Raw genomic sequence first — 21,431 nt, 5'->3', positions numbered from 1 at the left:
ACCCGAAATCCTGAGGCGCCCCGGAAGGGCTAGCGGTCCCAGCATGCCTCGCGGGCCCTTAGGCCACCTCATAACTCGTGTCCCACTGGGACCACAATTCCCGGCATTCGCGGGGCGGGGGCGGAGTCGGCCTTCCGGAATCCCTGGTTCCGGCGTGCGCTTCTGGAGACTTCAGGTACCGGCGTGCTCCGCGTCCCGCTGTCCGCCCGCTCGCGTCCAGGGCGCCTCCTCTGTGCAGGGCGGGCGACGAGGCTTCCGAGGCGGAGCTGATGGCTGCACTGAGGGCGGGGCAGGGTGCAGTCTGGAGCCTCCGGGGATGGCGGGCTTTGGGGGGGGGTCGCTGGGGAAAGGGACCCCTGTTGACCCCTGACCTCCGGGCCTTGCTGACGTCAGGAACTCCTGACCCTCGGGCCCGAGTGACTTATGGGACCCCCAGTTTCGGGGCCCGGTTGTCTGTGGGAGTCCCTGAACCACGAACATATCTGACGTCGGGGACTTCGGATCCCCGAGCACGGCTGATCCAGGGGACCCCAGATCCCCGGATCCGGGAAGACTCAGGGACCCCTGGAACCCGTCCGCGCGTGTGGCTGGCGGTGGCGCTGGGCGCTGGGGGGGCAGTGCTCTTGTTGTTGTGGGGCGGGGGTCGGGGTCCCCCGGCCGTCCTCGCCTCGGTCGTTGGCTCGCCGCCTCCCTCTCCCCGGAGCCAGTACAACTTCATCGCGGACGTGGTGGAGAAGACGGCCCCTGCCGTGGTTTATATCGAGATCTTGGGCCGGTAACGGTGGGGTAGACCCGGAGAAACCGAAGCCGCGGGTAGAGGGCGGGCGAGAAGGAGGGGTCCGAGCCTCCTCACATCCGTGCTTCCCCAACCCCCCCCCCCCTCATCCCAGGCACCCTTTTTCGGGCCGCGAAGTCCCTATCTCGAATGGCTCAGGATTCGTGGTGGCTGCCGACGGGCTCATCGTTACCAACGCTCACGTGGTGGCTGATCGGCGCCGAGTCCGTGTCAGGCTGCCTAGCGGCGATACGTATGAGGCCGTGGTCACAGCTGTGGACCCCGTGGCAGATATCGCCACGCTGAGGATTCAGACCAAGGTGGGGGTCTGGGCAGGCCATGTCTGGTTGGGGCTCTGAATTTGCTTACATCTCCAGATGACAGGTCTCTTGTACCCATTCTCCCTTAGGAGCCTCTCCCCACGCTGCCCCTGGGACGTTCAGCCGATGTCCGGCAAGGGGAGTTTGTTGTTGCCATGGGAAGTCCCTTTGCACTGCAGAACACGATCACATCCGGCATTGTCAGCTCTGCTCAGCGTCCAGCCAGAGACCTGGGCCTTCCCCAAACCAATGTGGAATACATCCAGACTGATGCAGCTATTGATGTGCGTCCTGATACGAGAGAAATGACAGACTAGGTTGGGGGAGGGGTAGAGGTGTGTGGTGCAAGAACCAGCCGTGATAGATGGTGGATTCGCCTGTACACAGAGGTTGGGTGGCAAAAACCGTGCCCACTCCATGGGCTGGTAAAGGAGAGAATTTGGAGAAAGTGCCTCCATCCTGGTTTTGCCCCCAGGCATAGAGTCCCTGGATCTCTTCCATATTTTCTCCTTGTCCTGCAGTTTGGAAACTCTGGCGGTCCCCTGGTTAACCTGGTGAGTGGGACATCCTTTCCGAGAATCCCTGCCCCAGGTCAGTGTGGGAAGGAGTGGGTTTTCCCTAATTCAGTGATGTTTGGTCAAGTTTCTGAGCAGTTTCTTGTTGGCTGTCTCCTGGAATCCAACCAGATCTCCCCGACTCCCCAACACTCCCTGCTACTCTTGCTCAGGTACCCCCATCTCCTACTATTTGTTTGGGCTAGAGAATAGTGGGCTGTGTCCCAACAGGATGGGGAGGTGATTGGGGTGAATACCATGAAGGTCACAGCTGGAATCTCCTTTGCCATCCCTGCTGATCGCCTTCGAGAGTTTCTGCATCGTGGAGAAAAGAAGAGTAAGCCTGGCTTGGGGGTAAAGGGTTTCCTTTAAGTAGTGGGGGGTGGAGGTGGGGGCTTGTTGGAGAGGGGTCTGTTAGGAGGAGCAGGAGGGGGAAGGAAGGATGGAGCTGGGTGGGGCTCATTTGTCCCTCTGTCACAGATTCCTGGTTTGGAAGCAGTGGGTCCCAGCGCCGCTACATTGGAGTGATGATGCTAACCCTGACTCCCAGGTATGAGCTATAGGGGTAGGGCCATCAGTGTAACCAGTGATGGGCACCTGGCACTTCACTTCACACCTGGCACTTCTGTTGAGCTTCATTCTCAATTCTGTCTTTATCTGAGTTGCCTCATACTTGGAACTATCAGAAGAGCTGTCCTCTCTCATTATCTTGATTTTCTCACCCCACTCCACTTTGCATACCTCCCACCTGATTGATTTCATCCTGTTATTGCTTTGATTTACAACCTCCAATCCATTAGCCTGGTGTTTAGGGGCCATTTTCCATGTCTTCAACTCAACCTTCCAGACATGGCTTCCCTATGAGTATATTCTGTTCCGTCCAACCTGATTTCCTAATCCCATGTTTTTGTTTATGTTGTTCTCATTGTATATAAATATCAGACCGATCCTTCTAGGTTCAGCTAAAGTTAGACCACCTCCTTATAGCTTCTCTTAGGATTTTAGAATGACATTCGTGCTATTGATTGAATGCTGTGTCATTTGGAATTAGTGACCTTTTCTATACATGTCTCACTTCCTAACTGCTAGAAGGCAGAAAGCGAATTGCTTTTGTCTCAAGGGGATCCAGTGCGTGCCCGAGCCATAACTTATCAGTGTGTTGATGGGAGATTTGAGGCGAGCCCAGACTGGGGAGCGTGCCGTGGTGTGGTTACCAAAGGGATCTGTGTCCTTGCAGCATCCTTGCAGAACTGCAGCTTCGAGAACCAGGCTTTCCTGACGTTCAGCATGGAGTGCTCATCCATAAAGTCATCCTGGACTCCCCTGCACACCGGTGAGGGAGAGACTGCACTGGGAGGTGGAGACGGGTGAGGTGTTTATGTGCCCTTGAACTGGGCCATCTCTTCCCTCCTTTATCTCTCTGTCCACTTTTTGCCATAGGGCTGGTCTACGGCCTGGTGATGTGATCTTGGCCATTGGGGAGCGGCTGGTACAAAATGCTGAAGATATTTATGAAGCCGTTCGAACCCAATCCCAGCTGGCAGTGCGGATCCGGCGGGGACCGGAAACATTGACCTTATATGTGACCCCTGAAGTCACAGAATGAATGGATCAGCAAGAGTAGGAGGCTCCTGCTCTGATTTCTACCTTGCTTTCCTGGCTTGGGTTCTCATGGCACCTGGGTGGAGGATCGAATGAACCAGTTGGGGGCAGGTCCCTCCAACTACCAGCACCAATCCCTGGGCCCTGAGGAATCACAAAAACACTTTTTATATAAAATAAAATTATACTTAGCAACATGTTATACTCAAAAATGAGGGGAAGGGTGGCGCACTGCTCTTTCGCCCCCACAAAAAGGCTAGAGGTAAAGCCGTATCTCCCTGAACTGAGAGGAGATACTGGAGTTGACCATTCTGACCTCCCTATTCAAGAAAACGAGCTGTTGCTGTCTGTTTTTCTGGGCAGTCAATCAGGTGTGCCTCTTTGTGGCGTGCTTAGTTTCGTGCTGGGCCTGGGAGCAAAATTCCCCATGCCTGGCCACAGATCCAGACAGCTGGCGTAAGAAGGAGGGCAGTAACTTCTGCTTGACAGTTCTACACCCACAGTGCACAGTGGATGAGCGCTGTGGGCCTGCTGACGTCAAGGATTCCTTGGTAAGCTCCTGAGGTAATGGCAGCCTCAGACCCCTGCCATTAGGGGCCAGTTGTGGTCTGCAGAGGAGGGTGGTGGCACCTTAGATGATCTGGTTGCTGGTCTGGCCAGGGTAGCGTTCGAACCTCCTGTTGGCCTCTTCACTGAAGGCATCACCTGCAAGGTGAACAGGTGGTTTGGGCAGGAAGATAGACCCGTTGTGGGGACGGGTGGGTAGAAGTGGGTGGGAAGACATAGAAACAACCTATAGGGAGACGAGAATGGAGGCCTTTCCCTCCCGTCCCCCAGTCTTTCTGCCTTCTCTTCCCACCAAATACCAATGTGGCAGTTGTGCACCCAGATGCGATGTCCATCATATTTGCAGTTACATTTCATTGCATTGTTGGTGAAGTCACTTTCTGCTACTTCAAAATTGGGGTTGATGACCACCTGTGAGTGGGAAAATGCCAGCTTAACCAGCTGCAGTCCTCCAATCCACATGTGTCTTTCATAAGCACTCCTCCCACTCAATAGCTGGAAATCTTAGGTCCCAGCACCTGCAGAATGTAGTTTCCTGGCTTCACATCTGTGATGTCAATCCACTGGCAGTCGATGTCATGCCGGTAGAGATCCCAGCAGCCCACGGTAATGCCCTGCTCTCCGAAGTTGGCACACTCATACCTCTTGGAGACATCTGAAGAGATGAGCCCATGTCAGTGTGAGGCAAGGCTGCGGGGATGAGGAAACCGTCGTCTACTCTAGGCCCCAACTCACCCTCCTGACACTCGGTGTCTTCTAGACAGAAACTAGCTTTGTGGCCCTCAGCCACCTTGGTGCCGTTGGGGGTCAGGATATCATAGTGAGTGAAGATGTCCATACTGTGATAATGCCTGTGGGGACAAGGGGACCCCTGTTTCCTTCCCTGCCCACAGCAGGCTTGCCCCGTCCCCAGTGGCCTTGCCCTTCTACTTGACCCTCTCACCCATGACACTCATGCCACACCCAGGAGTGGCGCCCAGCCTTGGGCCTGAAGTCAGCGCGTCCCAGGTTGTGGATCTGGGAGGAGAATCGGAGCAGACGCCGGTGGCCGTAAGGCCAGTTGGCTGAGCGGGCCGAGCTGGCCAGGCAGTTCTCTTCGGCAGCGCAGTACAGCATGTGCAGGGGCCTGTCCTCAATGTACGCGGTCTCCTGCACCAGTGCCGAGTGCAGCAGCAGGTCTGACGCGGCTGCACCAAGGAGGGAAGGAGGGGGTTAGAACTCGCTGCTGAGGGGCAGGGACAGACGGGAGTGCGTCCGTTCTCAGCCCCACCCCCCGCCCCGCATCCCCTTCCCCCCACCCCCAGAAAGTCAGGTGAGACTGGTTTTCCGCAGGGAAGGCGGACCCCTCCAGACCGCAGCCCTCTCTCTCCCTGCAAAGGGGTGGCCCAGAGCCTCCCTCCCCTGGCTTGAGTCACCAGACCCTTCACTCACTCTCAGAACAAATGACTCCAGCAGTGAAGTGGCTTCCTGTCCTCTTGCAGGCGACATGGGTGCCATGATGAGCACATTGGTCCAGGGACAGCTCAGTCCCTGTGCAGTGCACTCCACTCATCACCACCTCTGTTATATTCCCTGAGTCCCAGTACCAGGTCTCCTGGGGACATACAGAGGTGTTTGGTGAGGGCACCGTCCAGCCTCCCAGGCCAAGGGGCTGACGGTCCTCTGCCCTAAACACAGCCTTCGGAGGCAACAGCCTTGGTTCCTCTCCTTCCCACTCACCTGCAGGCCATGGTTGGCATAGCCCAGTCCAAGTTGCCTGCAGGCAACCATGGCCTCCAGTGTCCCCCAGTCATCCCCGCAGATGAGGCCCCAGCGAGGGGACCCAGGTCCTCCTGTTTGCACCTCGACTCGCCCTTCATGTCGGCTGCGGCCCCCACTGAGTCGGATCTGTAGCGACACAACGGAAGTTCTGGGGGTGGAGTAGTGGGAGTCTAGCAGGCCTATGGCTGAATGATGGTTCAGAGGCACTTAAAGGGCTAGCAAGTGGTGGCATCAGGTGGGAGCTGCAGGATGGCAGGGGCATGGGGCAGTGGGCATCAGACTGCAGATCATGACCAGAACTGGATAGGATGTGAGATTCCTGAATCAAGGTGGAAATGACTGACCTTGGTCTCCACCCCAGTGTAGGGCAGGTTGCATCGGACCCCAGCATCCTGGCTATGGGAGCAGTCCTCAGCTGTGATGTTCCTGTGGGGGCACTTCCAGAGGGAGGGCTCCCGGCCAGAGCATCGAACTTCACTCAGGTGGATGGCACCCATGCCTAAGGTCAGAGGGCAGAGATCAGGAGGTCCTAACTTCCTTATCTGTCCAGGGGTCTCCTTCCTAAGCAATGTACCCTCCCCCAGGAGTGTGCACCTCCTCCTTCCCTCTCCCTCCCACCTGCACCCCCCTCACCCTGCCCCATGCGGGCACCGCTCAGAGCCTCTCGAGCACTCCCGAAGCCCAGCTCCCGACACACCACGCTGGATGCCTGCAGGTCCCACTTGCGGTCACAGACTGTGCCCCACGTGCCAGCCTTCAGGACTTCTACCCGGCCCTCTCCTGGGTGGGCTCCACCCTTTAATCGCACTCCGGCCTGTAAAGGAGAGAGAGGTGCCCAGCCGTGAATGGAAACATCAGCGCAGAGAGGGCTGAGTAGACCTGGGAGATGAATGAGATTCTGGTGGGAGGGAGCATGGGAGGTAGGAGGTTCCTCTCTGGCCTCAAAAGTCGAGGCTGTGCTTAATCAGGGGGTGGCCAGGCTAGGGGCTTCTCCGCCTGGGGTGGGGAAGGACATAGTCACTGTCTCACACACCTCCCCCTGAGGCTTCGACTGTTGCTTCTTCTGGCCACTGGACGCTGCGTAGAGAGGGCTTGGCACACAGCTCACCACCGCGGGGGCCCCCCCAGGGCACCTGGTGGTGTCATTGGCACGATAGAACTCCAAGGAGCAGAGAGAGAGGTGGGCCTCCGTGCCCACACACGCCACCCCATGCAGACCAAAGGAGTGTTGCTGCCGCTGGGCCAGCAGCCTGGGGGGACAGGAGTGGGGGCAGTCGGGTAAAGCAGTGCTCCTGCCCCTTTGCCCACACCCCTCCCCCCATCCGTGCCTCCACCCACGGCTGCGTTAGCCCCTCTCCTTCCCCTCTTCTCTGCAAAAACACAGAGACAGAGAGACAAAGGGAATGGCGAGTGTCTAGGCTGAAAGAGCCTAGATTACCTGGACGGGGGCTGGTCCTTGGGGACCTTCTGCAGCAGAAGAACCCTATGGGAAGGAAGGCTCGTCTTGACTTGCCTGACAGAAACCCTGTTCTGTACGGTTTCAGGGTGCTGGCCCTAACGGAGGCTGAGGCTGATGCCACTGTGCAAAGACAATAGGAAGCCAGGACTGCCCAGCCGGAAGAGATGGGGAGGAGGGAGCAGCTGACACAAACAGGAAGCCTCAATAGCCAGAGTGAGCAGATCCTCCTGTTACGTTGTGACTGAAATAACTAAATGAGTCAGGATGCAAAGGAGTGAGTACGTCTTGGGTCTACGTGGCTTCTTAGAGGCCAGAGGGGTCTCCAGGCCAGAGGATGACGGGCAGTTACGCAAGAACAGACAGATGGTGAACACAGAAAAGACTGGAGCTGGTATATACAGGAACGAAGATGTACAAGTGCAAGACAGACAAAGAGGGGCCACGTGACCACAGAAGGAGAGTGAATATGAACCACAGAAGGGTGAAGACATCCCCAGACCTGAGCTGAACTGTATGAGTCTTTAATGAGGTAGTCCATGCTTCTGTAGTTTAAATGAAACAGAAAGAATGTTCCATAGCCACTCAAGTGGGAAAATGGGACTAAATTAGAGATGTTAAAACTTGGAAACACAGCAGAGAGTTGCTAGAGAGAATGAGGAGACCTGCTTATTGACACCAACGGAATGAGATACGGCAGTGAGCCATGTGATGAGAGAAGTACTTTCTTCCCAGAACAGCTGGTTTGAACCCAGAGAGGAAAGGAACCAGATGAGGCCTGGTGCTGGTGGAGTGGGCCTGTGAGGCTGGTTTGGCCGTGAATTGTTGCAGTAATGTGCTCCATTACTTGATGTCAGAGGAAGGAAGGAATATGACGATTTGAAGCCATTGGCTGGGAAGACACAGAGAGATGGACAAGTTATAAACAAATCAGACAAAGGAAGCCTGGAGACTTTACAGAATACCTTTGCGAGCTCAAGATAAGTAGATTCAAAGAGACCAGGTGTTCTCCCAAAGTCCTGTCTGGCTGAAAATAAAAGTCAACGAGGCCATCAGAGGAAAAAGACATCTCTCTTCTAAACTCTCTCCTCCTTTTTCCCCCATAACTAACAAAATAAAAACACCAGTGTGCATTTTAATGTGGGGGTCAGGGAAGGCCAGAGTATGGCCATGTTGGGCAGGATGACCCTAAGCTGGAAGGGCACTACGAGAACACCCCCAAATTCCAAGCCCCTTTGAAGGCGCCAGAGGGAGGAGCTGGGGAATGAGGGGTACCAGGGCCCACTGGGTGATCTCGAAATGCTGTGAGGAGAGGAGACAATAGAAAGGGATGAATTCTCTATACCTCAACTACTGCTGGAGGAGCCATCAGAGAGACTGTTCATGCACAAACTGCCTTTAGAAACCAAGTGAGACACAATCATTGGGATTGGAAGCGTTCCATTCCCTGGGGTCCTGAAGGAACCCAGGAGGAAAATGATGGAACTGGGAGCCTAACTGTGTAAACTGGGCCAGAGATCAGGACTTTCATGTGACTCCATCCCTGATAAAGTTTCCAGAGGGGATCCTCAGTCTCACTTCTAAGCTGGTAGCACTTATTTTTAACAATTAAATAAAGGTAGTATGGGAACACGGATCCCTTAGGCAAGCTTAACTTCCTGGGGGCGAGGCAAGCGTGGCATCTGAAGGACAGGAGTGCCCGAGTGTCTACCGAAACCTGCTGGGGGGAGGTAAATACGCATGTGGAACAAGGGTAGTCAGTGGGTGAACTTCTACTGAGATTTTCAAAAATCCTGTGACAAGCGTAATTCCTCAGAGAACCGCATAAGGGCCAGTCTTACTTTACGTCTCGGTGACTCATCTGGAAGGTGGCTTGTAACAGTTGCTGCTGCTCGTCCACCTCTCGGTGGAGGCTTCTCTCGGACCCCTTCCTGACCACAGCCCGACGCCCCTGCCTCGTCACGCGGCACTCCCTCTCCTCTGCACTTAGCCTGAACTTTATTTACCTCTTGATGGGCCCCCTGCCCACTCGGGGTTTGGGTTTGGCTTTAAGCTTGATGATTGGTCTGAAAAAAGAAAGAAGTTAGTGGAGGTAGTGGTCAGGTACGTTGCCAGGGAGGAGTAAAGGATGATGATGATGATTATTTTCTGTTTCTAGGAAGGACCCTTCATGCAGAGCACGGGGAGGGGCAAAGCAAAGGCAGTCAGGTTCTCCACATATACTGCTGCACGTACCACTGAACTACTTTTGGAATACATGCTGCTCTCTGGATTCAGCAACCGTTATGAGAAAACTAGTTATGTCAACCCAGGTGGTGAGGGGAGAGGAGATAAGAGGAATGGGAAAGGGGGAAGAGAGAATGGGAACGCAGATGAATCAAGGGAGGTTAGGAGTTGGGGCAGGGGAGGAAGCATGCAGGAGCCTGAGGTTGGAGTCCAAGCTATCTGGGGGAGGTACAAAGATGCAGAGGCGTTTCCTCAGCCATTCCTGCACTATCTCCTCCTTGTGCTTCCTAAGATCAAAGCTTGCCCATCCCCATGCCTGCCTCCCCTCCCCTCCCCGCTGCAATGGCCATTTTCCAGGCGTATCCCTGATTCATCAGCTTGGGTTCTGGGATGGACATGGATAGGCTGCCTTCCATCCATCCACCTCCTGGGGTCACAGGGATGAGCAGGAGGTCCCGGGGCTCTTGCCCCATTACCTTCCAAGGGGCTTGGAGCGTCGGGCCGAGGCTTTGGCCGCTCGCTTCCTCAACTTTCTGTGAGGATAAGACAACAGCAGAGTCAGGATCAGTCTAGAACTAAGTGGGAAAAGCGAGTGCAACTGGGACCCGGGGCAAGATTGCTTTTCCAACAGTTAGAGGGCTCCTGGTGGCAGGATCATATAACATCAGGTACCTCCAAAGTTCAACCCTTCACAGCTGTTTGGCCTCATGAGCACATAACCAGACAGGTGAGCAGCAGTGAAGGATATGGACTCGGGGCTGATAAAGACCCTATACCAGGACCCACAGAAATTAGGTTAAGGCAGACAGAGAATAAGGACTCTTGGGTTGATATTAGGGCTGATCTAAACCTGGGGGGAGGGCTAGGGGAACGGGTGTAAGTAGAAGGGTGTTAGATTGTTAGGATTGCCAGAGTGACTAGGCAAGGAGAGAGAACTGGCCTGGTCACACCTAGAGAGGCTATGGATTTTTTTCTTGGATGCTCTCTGGCTTCTGGCATGTCTAGGCCTGAGGCCAGTGAACCAGGACCAAGGACCAAGACTGGATAGTAAGGGACATTAACGGTCTGACTGGGGAGCATGAGGCCAGGCTGCTTAGGATGACAGAACCCTTCCTGCTTTAGTTAAATCCCATATGCTTTAGTCATTCACAAACTGAGCTCATTTCCCAAACTTACTTCCAGGGATTAAGTTCTAAAACCTTATTTCTTCTTGATTGGCCTAAATATTTGACCTATTTTATTCTTCAAGAAGTTGCTTTAAGTCTAATGCATGGTCTGTTTCTCCACTCATTCTCCCTTTGATTTCAAAGACTTTCACTTTGCCCCCTTTGTCCTGTCCAACTACGTATAATGAATGCAGGTCTTGTCTGTCCTTACAAAATTTATGGAATTCCCTGTTATCCTGTTAGTTATCATCTCTTTGAACATGTTCCTGCTCTGCTGTTTCTCTGGAGGAGTCATCTTTGGATGTGGTATACTATGTGCAGATGTGCTAGGATTTTAATAAATAGATTTTAACAGGGCTGAATCTGCTTGGTACCTCCTGCCCTGGCTTCTTACTGAGGATATACTTAGTTGGTCTTTTTGCCAAAACATTCAATATGTCCAACATTCCTAGCAAAGAGTCTACAATAACTCTCGGGTCCCTTTCCTGAGACGTTACTAAGAGTTTAGAACCTTTCATCATATATGTATAGTGTGAAACTTTTTCTCCAGATGTGTTTTTCTCAAACATGTCTGAAATGAAATATACTTGGCACTTTCTTTCACCAGTAACCCAGAGAGGTCATTCTGATCTCCAGCGTTGTGTTCAGAAAAATGTAGTATTACCTAGAAATTTAGAAGTACTTCTTCTCTAAGTTATTTAAGGACTATATAAGGTCTTTATATTATCTATTATATGGTATATATAATAATATACATTATAAGGCAAATACAGGTTACATGAAGGACCTGGTACTTGTTTAGGACCAGTACTGGTATTTGTCTTGATTGATATTTCTTCATTCACAAATGTGCTTGTTTTCCCTATCATTTGTTCCTTCAACCATCAAACATAAAAAGCTACCTGCATCTGCACATCCTTTTCTCATTCCAACTGTCTCTCTTCTCTAAGGCCCCCGCCCCCAAACGTTTCTGAATTCCTTCCCCTCCGTTCCTTTCTCTCCTTCTCAATTGAGAAGTTGCTCATAACCTCTCCTTCCCAATCGAATCCTTTTAACATGTTCAGCTCCCTCCCTCTCTCTCTCTCTCTCTCTCACATACACACACACACACACAGCCTCCACCCCACATCCTTCTCCCTCTTTGTAGAAAAGCTTTTCAGTGGTTGTCAACACTCACCATCTTTCCTCCCACCCACTCCTTAACCCACCCCTTTCTGGTTTTCCCCACCCATCACTCTGCGATAACAAATCCAGACGATTTTGTTTTCTTCTTTTTTAGTCTTCATCCCATTGACTCTTGGTAGCATCTGACACTGCTGTTCTCTCTTTCCCTCCTTGGCTGTCACAACACTACTGGCCTCGTTTGAGTCCTAATTCTGGTTGCTCGCTCTTGGTCTTCTTCGCAGGCTCCTCCTCTATATAGTCATTTAAATTTTTAGAGCTCTAAGGCATTAAGATAATAATGCTCCAAGGCATTCTTCTCACTCCACATCCTCTCTTTATATGTTCTCGTTCACACCTAATCTTGTATATTCCATTGCCTTCTTGATGTTCCTACTTAGATATCTCAAAGTTATCTAACATTTAATGTGGGTCTAAAAAATAAATATAATTCTTCCAGCAAAATCTACGCCGGAAACCTAGGAGTCAACCTTGACTCTTCTCTTTTCTTTGGCTCCCAGAGTCAATCCGTAACCAAGTCCTGTCAGTATTCTGTCCTAAACAACTCTCTAATCCATTGGCTCTTGCTCTTCTCTAAACCATTCTCAGAAATGCAGTCAAAAGTAATCTCTCGGAGTCACAAACCTGATCATGTCCTCTCACATTAAAAAACTCCAATGATTTCCCATTACTTTTATCATAAAGATCCAAACCCTTAACATAGCCTATAAGATCTTCTATGATTTGGTGCCTAACTAACTCTCTCACCACCTCTGTATTCTGAGCACCTTTCCCAGTTCTTGGCAAATAGCAGGAGTTCAATAAATATCTATCAAACTGAAATGAACTAGAAGAGTGACTTCTTAAACAGCACTTAAGCTCTTAGAACCTCAACTTCTTTGCCTGAAAAAGGGCAGTAAAGGGTTCAATTATCTGTACCTTGTTTTCCTCTTCTAAAATCCTACAACTTTCACATGTTCTAGAGTAGAACTACCAAACCAAGTTTAAAAATGATAAATATATCACATTCTGATTTTCTTATTCTCTAAATCTTACTGACTTCCTTTAAAAGCTAGCAGATGCATCTTCTTTCTCTAAGGAAGGTAGAGTTGTTTATAACTATCTTGCCTAGCCTTTATAATTGCATTACCTACGAGGATTCTCCCTCTGTCCGACTTGACCGGTGAAGGAGTATCTATACCATATTCTAATCACAGACCTCTGTAATCTCTTTCCCCACTAAGAATGACCACTGTACTAAGTATATTTCCTTCGCCAGCCTTCATATCCCAGACTCAGTAAGAGATCCCAATATGTACACAAATATTCCTGATTTCCGAAACTTACTTGAGGCTGTATATACGTGGGGACAATTCCTGGGCCTCAAAATTCCCCGGGATGGCCCACGTCTAAAGTTAGTTCATATTAACTGGAAGCCCAGAGATGCCTGATGGATACCATCCGTCTCTTGAGCAGCTTCAGTATCATTTTAGTTATTCTCTTATTTTCTCTATTCTATCAGTCATCCTACATCTATTCATTCCCCTCTCTCCTCGTTGTCATCCTCCTAATCAGCTTCATTTTTATAACTCCTGACTAATCTTACTGCATCCAGAACTTCCTCTTCCAATTCACTACTGTCAAACTTTTAAAATCATTGGCCTTATTTTATCACTGTCCCGTACAAGTACTTTTATTTTTTAATTTTCCATAAGATGAAGGTGAAACTCTCCCATCTGGCATTAAGAGTGTTCCATTTTCTAGCCGTACTCTATCTATTCGGATCTTCCACTATTTCTCAGTATAAATCTTCTACTCTTGTCAACTGTCTTTCAAAATATCCTATTCATTTTCATCTTTGTCGGGGTCAGCAATAACTTCCATGTTGCTAAATCCAGTATTCATTTCTCAGTCCTCATGTTTTTAGACCCATCAGCGGCACTGACACACTTGATCACTCTTCCTTGAAGCACTTTACTTGGCTTCTAGGCCTCCACACTCACCTGCTTTTCTTTCTACCTCACCTCCCTGTTTGCATTTTTTTTTTTTTTTTTTTTTGGCCACGCCGCGCCACGCCATGCAGCACGCGGGATCTTAGTTTCCTGACCAGGGATCGAACCCATACCCCCTGCATTGGGAGCATGGAGTCTTAACCACTGGACTGCCAGGGTAGTCCCCTCTTTGCACTTTGCCTTATCTTGGCCTTATCTCCCTGACGCTTGATTCTGCCACATCCCTTACAGTCAATTCTTAACAAAGCAGCCCAAATAATACATAAAAAGTGGAAGTCAGATGTCACACCTCTGCCCAAAACCTTATCTCACACAGAGTAGAAACCAAAGACTCTCAAATGGCCCTACATGATCTGGCTCCCCATTCTTTCCCTATCTCCTCCTGCATCACATGTCCTATCATTTTCTCCCTTGTTCACTCAGCTCCAGCCCCAGGGGTCTCCTGGAGCATGACAAGATTCCCCCATCCCCCACATCATGATACACACCACCACACTCCCCAGGATCTTCTCATTTATGATGCCTCTTCCTGGAGATGCTCATCTAGATTTTTGCATAGCTTGTGCCTTCGCCTCCTTTAAATATTTTCTCAAATGATGCCTCCTCTGACCTATTTAAAACTGCAATCCCAGTCCCACTTCCTAACCCTTTCCCTGCTTTATTTTTATCTATTATGCCCTTTGACATCCTGACATTTTGTAATTTTACTTGTTTTCTGGTTCTTCCCTAGTCCATGAGATCAGGGATTTTTGTCTGTTTTGTTCATTATTGAATCCCTAGTATCTACAACAGTCCCTGGCACACAGTAGGCACTCATTAAATAAATGTTGAATGAATGACTCTCTACACTTTTGTTCATGCTACCCTCTTCACCTGAAATACCTGCTATTTAAATCGTACTAATCTTTCAGAACCTGGTGCTTGGATTAGGAAAGGTAAAGAACAAGCACAGGGAAAGAAATATAGCCCCAAGGTAGATAATAACAAAGGAGCACAGCACATAGACGTTTTAAACCGTATGAGTCTCTATGCCAGATAATGTATACTCCTTGGGGCTGAAAGATGTGTCTCAGAGCCAAGGCAAAGAAAATTTGAGCAAGTATGGAAAAGACTGGAGGTTGGATAAGGTACTGGTTTTTGAAAAGAAGGAAGAGAATTCCTCAATCTACAGATAATTAATATCCTAGAATAAGTTATTAAATAGAAAGTTTGTGAACACTGAGGAAAAAATATGGTGATCCTTAGAAATCTAAAAGGATTTCAGTAAAAATTAGCTCAGTCAAACCACCATGATTTCCTTTCTTGGTAAGATTACTAAATTGGAAGGCTGCAGAATGGCTGTGAACATAGTATAGCTGGATTTTAGCAAAGACTAATAAAATCTCCCATGATTTCATTATAGATAAGATGGTATAATGTTGGCTACATCATTGTAGTGTTCAGTTTGTTCCCAATTGGCTGAAAAAACATGTTACAACTAATGATTAAAGGTTTGATGTAAATCTGCTGGAGGATTCATAAGAAGAATTCGACTTTGGTTTTAAAGGTTTCAACAATTTTAACAGTCACTTTGATGAAGTCAGGCAGTATAGCTTTCATATCTGTTGAACAGAGGAGGCAGGGAGGGATGACAAGTGGAAAATAATGTCAAGATTCAAGATAATCTCATGGGATCATCATGGCTTTTCAATGGTTTTTAAATGATGTATAAACTAATAGGGTAAACTCAACAGATTTAGCTGCTCTATCAAGGATGAGGGAAGACCCCATTTAGGTGATTACAGGGTCGATATGAGCAGTGGGACGCGGCCTCAGCAGAAAGGCAGTGCAAGATCTACACATGCTTTAATTAAAAGTGAGCATTGCTGCTGTACCCTGCCCTGACCAGACCACATCTGAAGTAGTGTGCCCAGTGGAAGGTCACCCAGATGTTAAGAGGTCTTCCTGCAAAACTGATCTAAAGAAGAGATGAAGAAAACAATCATTTAAATTACAGAGAGCTTTCTAAATTTCTCAAAATGCCAAATTAGATGCTCCAGGGAAGCGAGACGCTGTTAAGCACAGAGCCGGTCACCAGCGTGATCCGTTTCCCAGAGGCCGGCGCGTACACCAGGGCTCCAGAGCAGGCGAAGCGGGCCGGGCTTCTGGGCCGAAGCATATTCGGGAAAACTTGCCTAGGAGCCCTGAGGGCTCGCGCGCTGACAGACGCCTCGTGGGCCGCCGGGACCCAGGGAGGGGCCCAGCCTCTCCCGGCGCCCTCCGGCCTTCAGGGATTGGCGCTCTGGCGGGGACCCGCCGCCCCGGGGATGCTCCGGGCCTGTCACCGTCAGACTCCCGGCGTCCGGCCCCGCCCCGGTTCCGCCTCTGCAGGGCATGGCCGCGCCCCCACCCCCCAACTCGGACCCGCGGGCTCCTGGGCCGCGCCAGCGCCGGCACCGTAACCGCCACCGCCCGCGGGCCTGCGGGCCGCTGGGCATGGCCTCGCGAGACCCGGCGCTCGCCTGCCGACCGATGGCGTCACGGGCACCGACGCCACAGCCGCCGCTCACCCCGCGCCGGCTCGGGCCGCTCAGCCTCGCCGGTCCCGTGGCAGCCTCGCCTCGGGGACCGCTTCATGGTCCCGCAAGATTTCTCAACTCTCCCGTTCAGCAGAGGCCTGCACGTTTCCCCAGTGCCCCAGCCCCCTCGGGGGTCTCTCAACACCACTCCTAACAAGCGCCCTCGTCCCTTCACCTGTAGAAGGCCACGTTGACCCTCTTTTCGCTAGGGAAGCCCAGCATCCCGCAGACCACGTGGCTGTTGTGGGCGCTCCATCCTTTGTCACACACTTGCGACCAGCCGCCTGGAAGCCTGACTTCGACCAGTCCCTCGGTCACGGGCAGGGGCCGCCTGCCCCGCCCAACGGCTGGTCGAAGTCGTACCTCTTCCACTTGCAGGTGATGCTCTACCTGGGGATGGGACCACAAGTAGAGGAGGGAATCCCAGTGACACCTTCCAGATGTCCGGCCACCCTCAAGGAACCCTGACTGAGTGTGCTTGCTGTAAACCCAAGGGCGAGACGGGGCTGAGAGGCCGGACTGCGCTCCACGAGGTACTGACTGGGGTGTGTGGGTGTGTTGACTCTCCTGCAGCCACCGGAGTGCAAGGACATGCTACGCTCTGAGAAATGACTAAGGGTCCAGAAGGAGCTGGGGAGGGAGCATCTAACTCTGCCTGGAGCCTGAGGGAGCGCTTCACAGAGGAAGTGGCATTGAAGGAGGAGGAGAAAGTAAGAAGGAGACGTCCCAGGAGAGGAGGAACATGTGAGGTGAGGGGAGCACAGTGCCCTGAGGACCAGGGGTGAAGCTGGAGAGGCTCATGCCAGGCTTAGCAACCTGAATGCTAATGCGAAAACAAGCCTGGACTATACAGTGTCTCAGAGCCCTATCATTTTGTGCCCCCCCCCAAGTCCCCCACCAACCCAAATTACCCCCTTGGGCATATGGCATCCTCTACCTTCTAGTATCTGTGCATATAACCACTCCACAGCCCTCTGTGTCTCGCCACCCTGGGTGGGGTGTGTGTGTGTGTGTTTATGAACTACAGACCTCAATGACATTGGAATCCGAGAAGCCGGGGAGGCGCTCGTCCTTGCAGATGACCCCGGCATCCTCATCATGGGTACAGTCACTGTTCCCCCAGCCCCGGGAGGCACATTCAGTCACACTCCGCTCAGTCCCACTGCAGCTCAGGTTGTCCAGCCAGATGCGGCCTGTGGAGGAGCAGGAGATAAGGCGACAGAGGGGCTTGGAGAGGTAGTATGGGGATGTTGGTGAGAATGAGCGTGGAAGCCTCATACCTGGTAAGGTAATGGGTGGGGAAGGGACAGGGGACCCCGGAAAGGAATAGGAAAGGGAGCATAGGGGTGGTGGAGGGTTGATAGTGATCTGGGGATACCCAAGAATTTGGTAGGGCGAATAAAAAAACCAAGAGTCAACACTGAAGTTCTGATCAGTCCTTACCCATTCAATGACAGCTACAATTAATCAAGTACCTACTGTACGTGAGGCAATCTGCCAAGGTATGTACATATGTGAGCATCCTTAGAGCTGCCAGAAGGTATTATCACCATTTTGTATAAAGAAACTGGAGTTCAGAGAAGTTAAGTAACTTGACTAAGACCACAGCCAATACATGGGGGCTTAGGGATTTGAGCCATTTGTGAGATTTGGAAATGTAAAATCCTTTCACCTCAGCCTTACATTTTCCCATGTGCACCCCATCTGCGTTGCCACGTTGCCCTGCGTTCTTCTCTCTGCCTGGACCAAACTGAAATGAATATCACCGACTTTCTCTCAGAATTGGGTGGCCCCTCAAAGGTTGGTCCCAGCTAATGTGCAGGGACCCCTCATGCATATCCTGACAGGACTTACCCGGCTTCTGCTGGGATACCTACCTCCTGCCCCAGCAGGCTGTTGGAACCCTCACAAAGTCCTTGAGACTCTTTTATGACTTCCCCCCCTCCAGGTCTGATTCAATCCTTTGATGCCATCCAGAAAAATCCCTCAGCCAAATGACTGTCCTCACATTTGAAGACAACCATCATGTAAGTGTTATCCAAAGCTTTTTCCTTTCATACCAAATATCCCTGGTTTCTTCAGCTATTCCTTGAAACTTGGCTTCCAATCTTTCACATCTGGCCAGCTCTCCTCTGAATGTACTTCCATTTTTAGGATCTTAGTTCCCTGACCAGGGATTGAACCTGCACCCTTGGCAGTGAAAGCGCGGAGTCCTAATCCTGGACCACCAGGAAATTCCCAGTACTTCCATTCTCTCTAGAAATGTGGCATCTAAAGTGACACTTCATTCCAGAAGTGATCTAGCTAGTGGAAACTGGGGGATTAGCTGCAGACTGCACCAGTTTCTATCAGTCTCACTATGAGCTCATACAGTGTAAGCGCCCCCAGGTCTCAGAATTGTTCCTAATCCCCTACTACCCACATTCATACTTGTCCTAGAGTTTATACTTGTCTTTGGTAAGTTCCAGCTTGTTGGTTTCAGCTCTGGTCTATAATCTGATTTTGTTGGCTGCAGTATCTGCGATTCCTTCTGGCTTTGGGACATCCAGACATCATTTACCTGCTTTCAGCTTCCCACGAAACCAGTTGTACTTTAATCATACAGGGCTCACCTGTGTCAGGGCTGTCTTTGCACGTGGCTTTGTAGAATCATACTTTTGCAGCAGAAAGGAACTTAGAGTTCACCTAGTCATTTTGCACATGGGGCATCTGAGGCTCAGAGAAGGCACTGACCAGCCTAAGTTCACACAGCTCTGAGAAGTGACTGCTGGTTGGTTTGTCCCCCATGGGTGTACTTGACACTGGCTTTTCTTGGTATTCTGTGTCCCTATGGCTGTGCCATCCTGGTGTTCCCTCTCCCTACATTTAGGTTGCACTTTGGCAATACCTAGGCTGTGCCTGGAGCATTGCTCACCTGTTCCAGGGCCGTATTTGGCACTGTGGGTCCAGCCTGTGGCCTCTGTGAAGCCCAGCTCCCGGCATAGGACGTGGGCAGCCTGCAGTGTGAAGTCGTCATCGCAGATGGTGCCCCATTCGCCAGCCCGCTGGATCTCCACGCGGCCCTCGAAGGGCTTCCTGGGGAAGCCGGCCAGCCGGAACCGTAGCCGCTGGCTCCCAGCCCTCTTCTCAGGGGCCGTGGATGGGGATGGAGATCCCAGGCACGAGCTGCACAGCAGGCACAGCAGCAGCCCCCACAGGCTCCACTGCCAGACACTGACAGGTCGCATGGCAAGGAAGGCCTGGGTGCCCCAGAGAGAGAATATGTGAGAGAAGCTGAAACTGAGCCAGGCCCAGGTCTGAGAGTGAGGTCACGAGAGGAAAAGAGACACTGGTTAAGACCAGAGACAGAGAGACAGCGCGAGAGAAAGAGAGGGACCCACGGACTAAGAGAGACAGTGAGAAAGGAACACATGCTAAATAAGAGCAGAAACACAGAGTCAAAGAGGCACACAGACTGAGAGACCCAGACTGGGGGGCGGGGGAGGGAGAGAGAGGCTCTCCCTCCCTTTTGTGAAGAATGAAACTCTCACTATTAGTTGTTATGTCTCACAATGTCCTTTCCCCAGTTCTGCTATCATCACCTCCATACCCCGACTCACGGGTCAAGGAGACCCAGTGATCAAAAGACAGAGATTAGAGACCAAGATCAGAGAATGGTCCAGATAAAGAGGAAGAGACTGAGCAAGAGACACGGAGAGGGAGACCCAGACAGAGAGAATGTGAGAGGAAGGGAAACTGTGGGAATGAAAGGGGACCAAACAGAGACAGTAGAGAGAGAGACAATGTTGAGGATGGATAGAGAGGGATCCGGAGAAAGCCTGGCACACAGAACTGGGGGGCAACTGAGAAAGGCAGGCAGTAGGTGAGGAGGGGAACTGACAAGGGCCAAGGAGCAGAAGCAGGAGGGACCCAGATGATCCTGTTCAGCCAGTCAGACAGAGGACAGATAGCTACTGACTGTGGAGAGAGGCAGGCAAGGAGGGGCTTCGGAGACCCTCGGATCTCAGGGCCCCTGGACGGGAGCCAAGCCAAGAGTCCTCTCTGGGCAGATTCCAGGCAGAGAAGGCAGAGAACCAGAATGCCCTGGAGAACTCTTGCACATCCTACATGCCCTGCAGGGTCAAGGGGCCCAGGAGGGCCAGGCCTCAAGGTGGCGGGGGGGATGGGGTGAGGTTTTCCAAGCCTCCTGCCAACACCGCCATCTCTGTCCCGGGCAAGCGGAGACGAGAGCACCAATCGGCTTCTCCGCCAAGGCCTTCCCTCTGTCTGGGGCGGAGAACAGCCCCTCTACAGCGAGCTCCCCCCTCACCCCCCCTACATGCTTCCCCCAACTCAAACAACCCAACAGGGCAGCTTTGTTTGGGGACATTTTGGCTTGGGGACCCAGGGAGAGGGCCTCACAGAGGAACCCCCAGCCTTAGGGCCCTCCCGGCTGCCCTATTTGGAACACCCTGCAGCCCCAACCCCCCCATATCTGCTTCATTTCTCCACTCTTCTTGTGTTTCACTCTTCTTTGACAATAATAAAGCCCTCAGTAGCCTGACTTCCCTTTGACTCTATCCCACATTCACCCCTTTTCCCAGGTCCCTCCACCATCCTCCATCCACAACTCTCCTTCCTCCCACGGGCAGCGTGACTCCCCCTACCTGTGGCTGAGCGGGGGCCGCAGCGGCTGGGAGAAGAGTCCTGGTCCTGGAGTTCAGTCCTAGGACTTACAAAAAAAGTGCTTGTCCAGGGGAGACTGCCCCCCTTTCTCCCCCACCCCTTTCGTTCCTCCCAAGTCCCCTTGAGCCCTCCCACACTCCGCCTCCTCCCACGACCCCTCCCAGGCCAGTTCCCTCCTCTCCTCCTCCCCTCCTCTTTGCAGCAGGCCGCAGTCGCCGCTCCACCCCCCTCCCGCCCCCCTCCCCGCCTCCCAGCCTGCTTAATAAAACTTTCTTTTCTCGCGGGTTGGGAGCAGGGTAGCTGCGGCCAGAGAGCTGGACACAGAAGAGGCCACGGGGCCGCAGACTGTCCCGGGCTGCGTCCCGTGCAGCGACGCGGCTCCGAGCTCCGGAAAGTTTTCAGTCCCTAGCCCTTCCCCCACGTCCCCTGCTCCGCGGATCTTAAATAGCCCAACTCCGGCCGAGCAGGGGGCGGGGCGGGTCTGGGGAATTGAAGCCGCGAGGGCACGTAAGATCCCTCCAATGCCCTAGGGTGCCCGTCGGCATTTTCGAGATGATGTCACGGCCTTCACTCTGATGTCACTTTGAGCATCTGACGCAGTACGCAGC

General features: G+C 51.9%; 2 protein-coding genes across 4 annotated transcripts; one reads left to right on the top strand and one right to left on the bottom strand.

The window, feature by feature from the left end:
- Positions 1-6: 6 nt before the first annotated feature.
- On the top strand, positions 7-3,463 carry HTRA2 (HtrA serine peptidase 2). The gene is made up of 8 exons (XM_082641859.1): positions 7-775; positions 891-1,095; positions 1,185-1,379; positions 1,617-1,649; positions 1,881-1,986; positions 2,130-2,199; positions 2,887-2,982; positions 3,090-3,463. Exons 1-8 carry the CDS (start codon positions 270-272, stop codon positions 3,253-3,255), a joined length of 1,377 nt encoding a protein of 458 aa, XP_082497985.1. The 5' UTR covers positions 7-269; the 3' UTR covers positions 3,256-3,463.
- Positions 3,401-20,934, bottom strand: LOXL3 (lysyl oxidase like 3). 3 transcript variants are annotated; one of them, XM_082641858.1, is made up of 17 exons: positions 20,805-20,934; positions 19,073-19,397; positions 17,188-17,351; positions 16,334-16,548; positions 9,738-9,794; positions 9,042-9,101; positions 7,018-7,062; positions 6,613-6,829; positions 6,213-6,393; positions 5,924-6,078; positions 5,538-5,705; positions 5,250-5,412; positions 4,762-5,005; positions 4,554-4,669; positions 4,337-4,473; positions 4,118-4,229; positions 3,401-3,956 (listed from the first exon to the last, which is right to left on the bottom strand). In XM_082641858.1, exons 2-17 carry the CDS (start codon positions 19,383-19,385, stop codon positions 3,883-3,885), a joined length of 2,421 nt encoding a protein of 806 aa, XP_082497984.1. In that variant the 5' UTR covers positions 19,386-19,397; positions 20,805-20,934; the 3' UTR covers positions 3,401-3,882. The 3 variants fall into 3 exon arrangements, with proteins under 3 accessions (XP_082497984.1, XP_082497982.1, XP_082497983.1); XM_082641856.1 differs by lacking the exons at positions 7,018-7,062; positions 9,738-9,794; XM_082641857.1 differs by lacking the exons at positions 7,018-7,062; positions 9,042-9,101; positions 9,738-9,794.
- Positions 20,935-21,431: the final 497 nt, after the last annotated feature.

Source organism: Mesoplodon mirus (assembly GCF_964341445.2).
Source record: "Mesoplodon mirus genome assembly, chromosome: 14".
NCBI classification, from domain to species: domain Eukaryota; kingdom Metazoa; phylum Chordata; class Mammalia; order Artiodactyla; family Ziphiidae; genus Mesoplodon; species Mesoplodon mirus.
The sequence above is the reverse complement of the archived record's forward strand: the minus strand, read 5'-3'. Positions and strand labels throughout refer to the sequence as shown.

Bases quoted from the DNA above. Each gene is read 5' to 3' on its own strand.
- HTRA2 (XM_082641859.1), top strand. From the start codon at position 270: ATGGCTGCACTGAGGGCGGGGCAGGGTGCAGTCTGGAGCCTCCGGGGA. The intron at 1,650-1,880 runs GTGAGTGGGACA...GTGTCCCAACAG, and splicing joins GCGGTCCCCTGGTTAACCTG to GATGGGGAGGTGATTGGGGT. The intron at 1,987-2,129 runs GTAAGCCTGGCT...CCTCTGTCACAG, and splicing joins GCATCGTGGAGAAAAGAAGA to ATTCCTGGTTTGGAAGCAGT.
- LOXL3 (XM_082641858.1), bottom strand. From the start codon at position 19,385: ATGCGACCTGTCAGTGTCTGGCAGTGGAGCCTGTGGGGGCTGCTGCTG. The intron at 6,394-6,612 runs GTGTGTGAGACA...TCTCCTTTACAG, and splicing joins AGTCGAAGCCTCAGGGGGAG to GCCGGAGTGCGATTAAAGGG. The intron at 3,957-4,117 runs GTATTTGGTGGG...TTCACCTTGCAG, and splicing joins GGTGCACAACTGCCACATTG to GTGATGCCTTCAGTGAAGAG.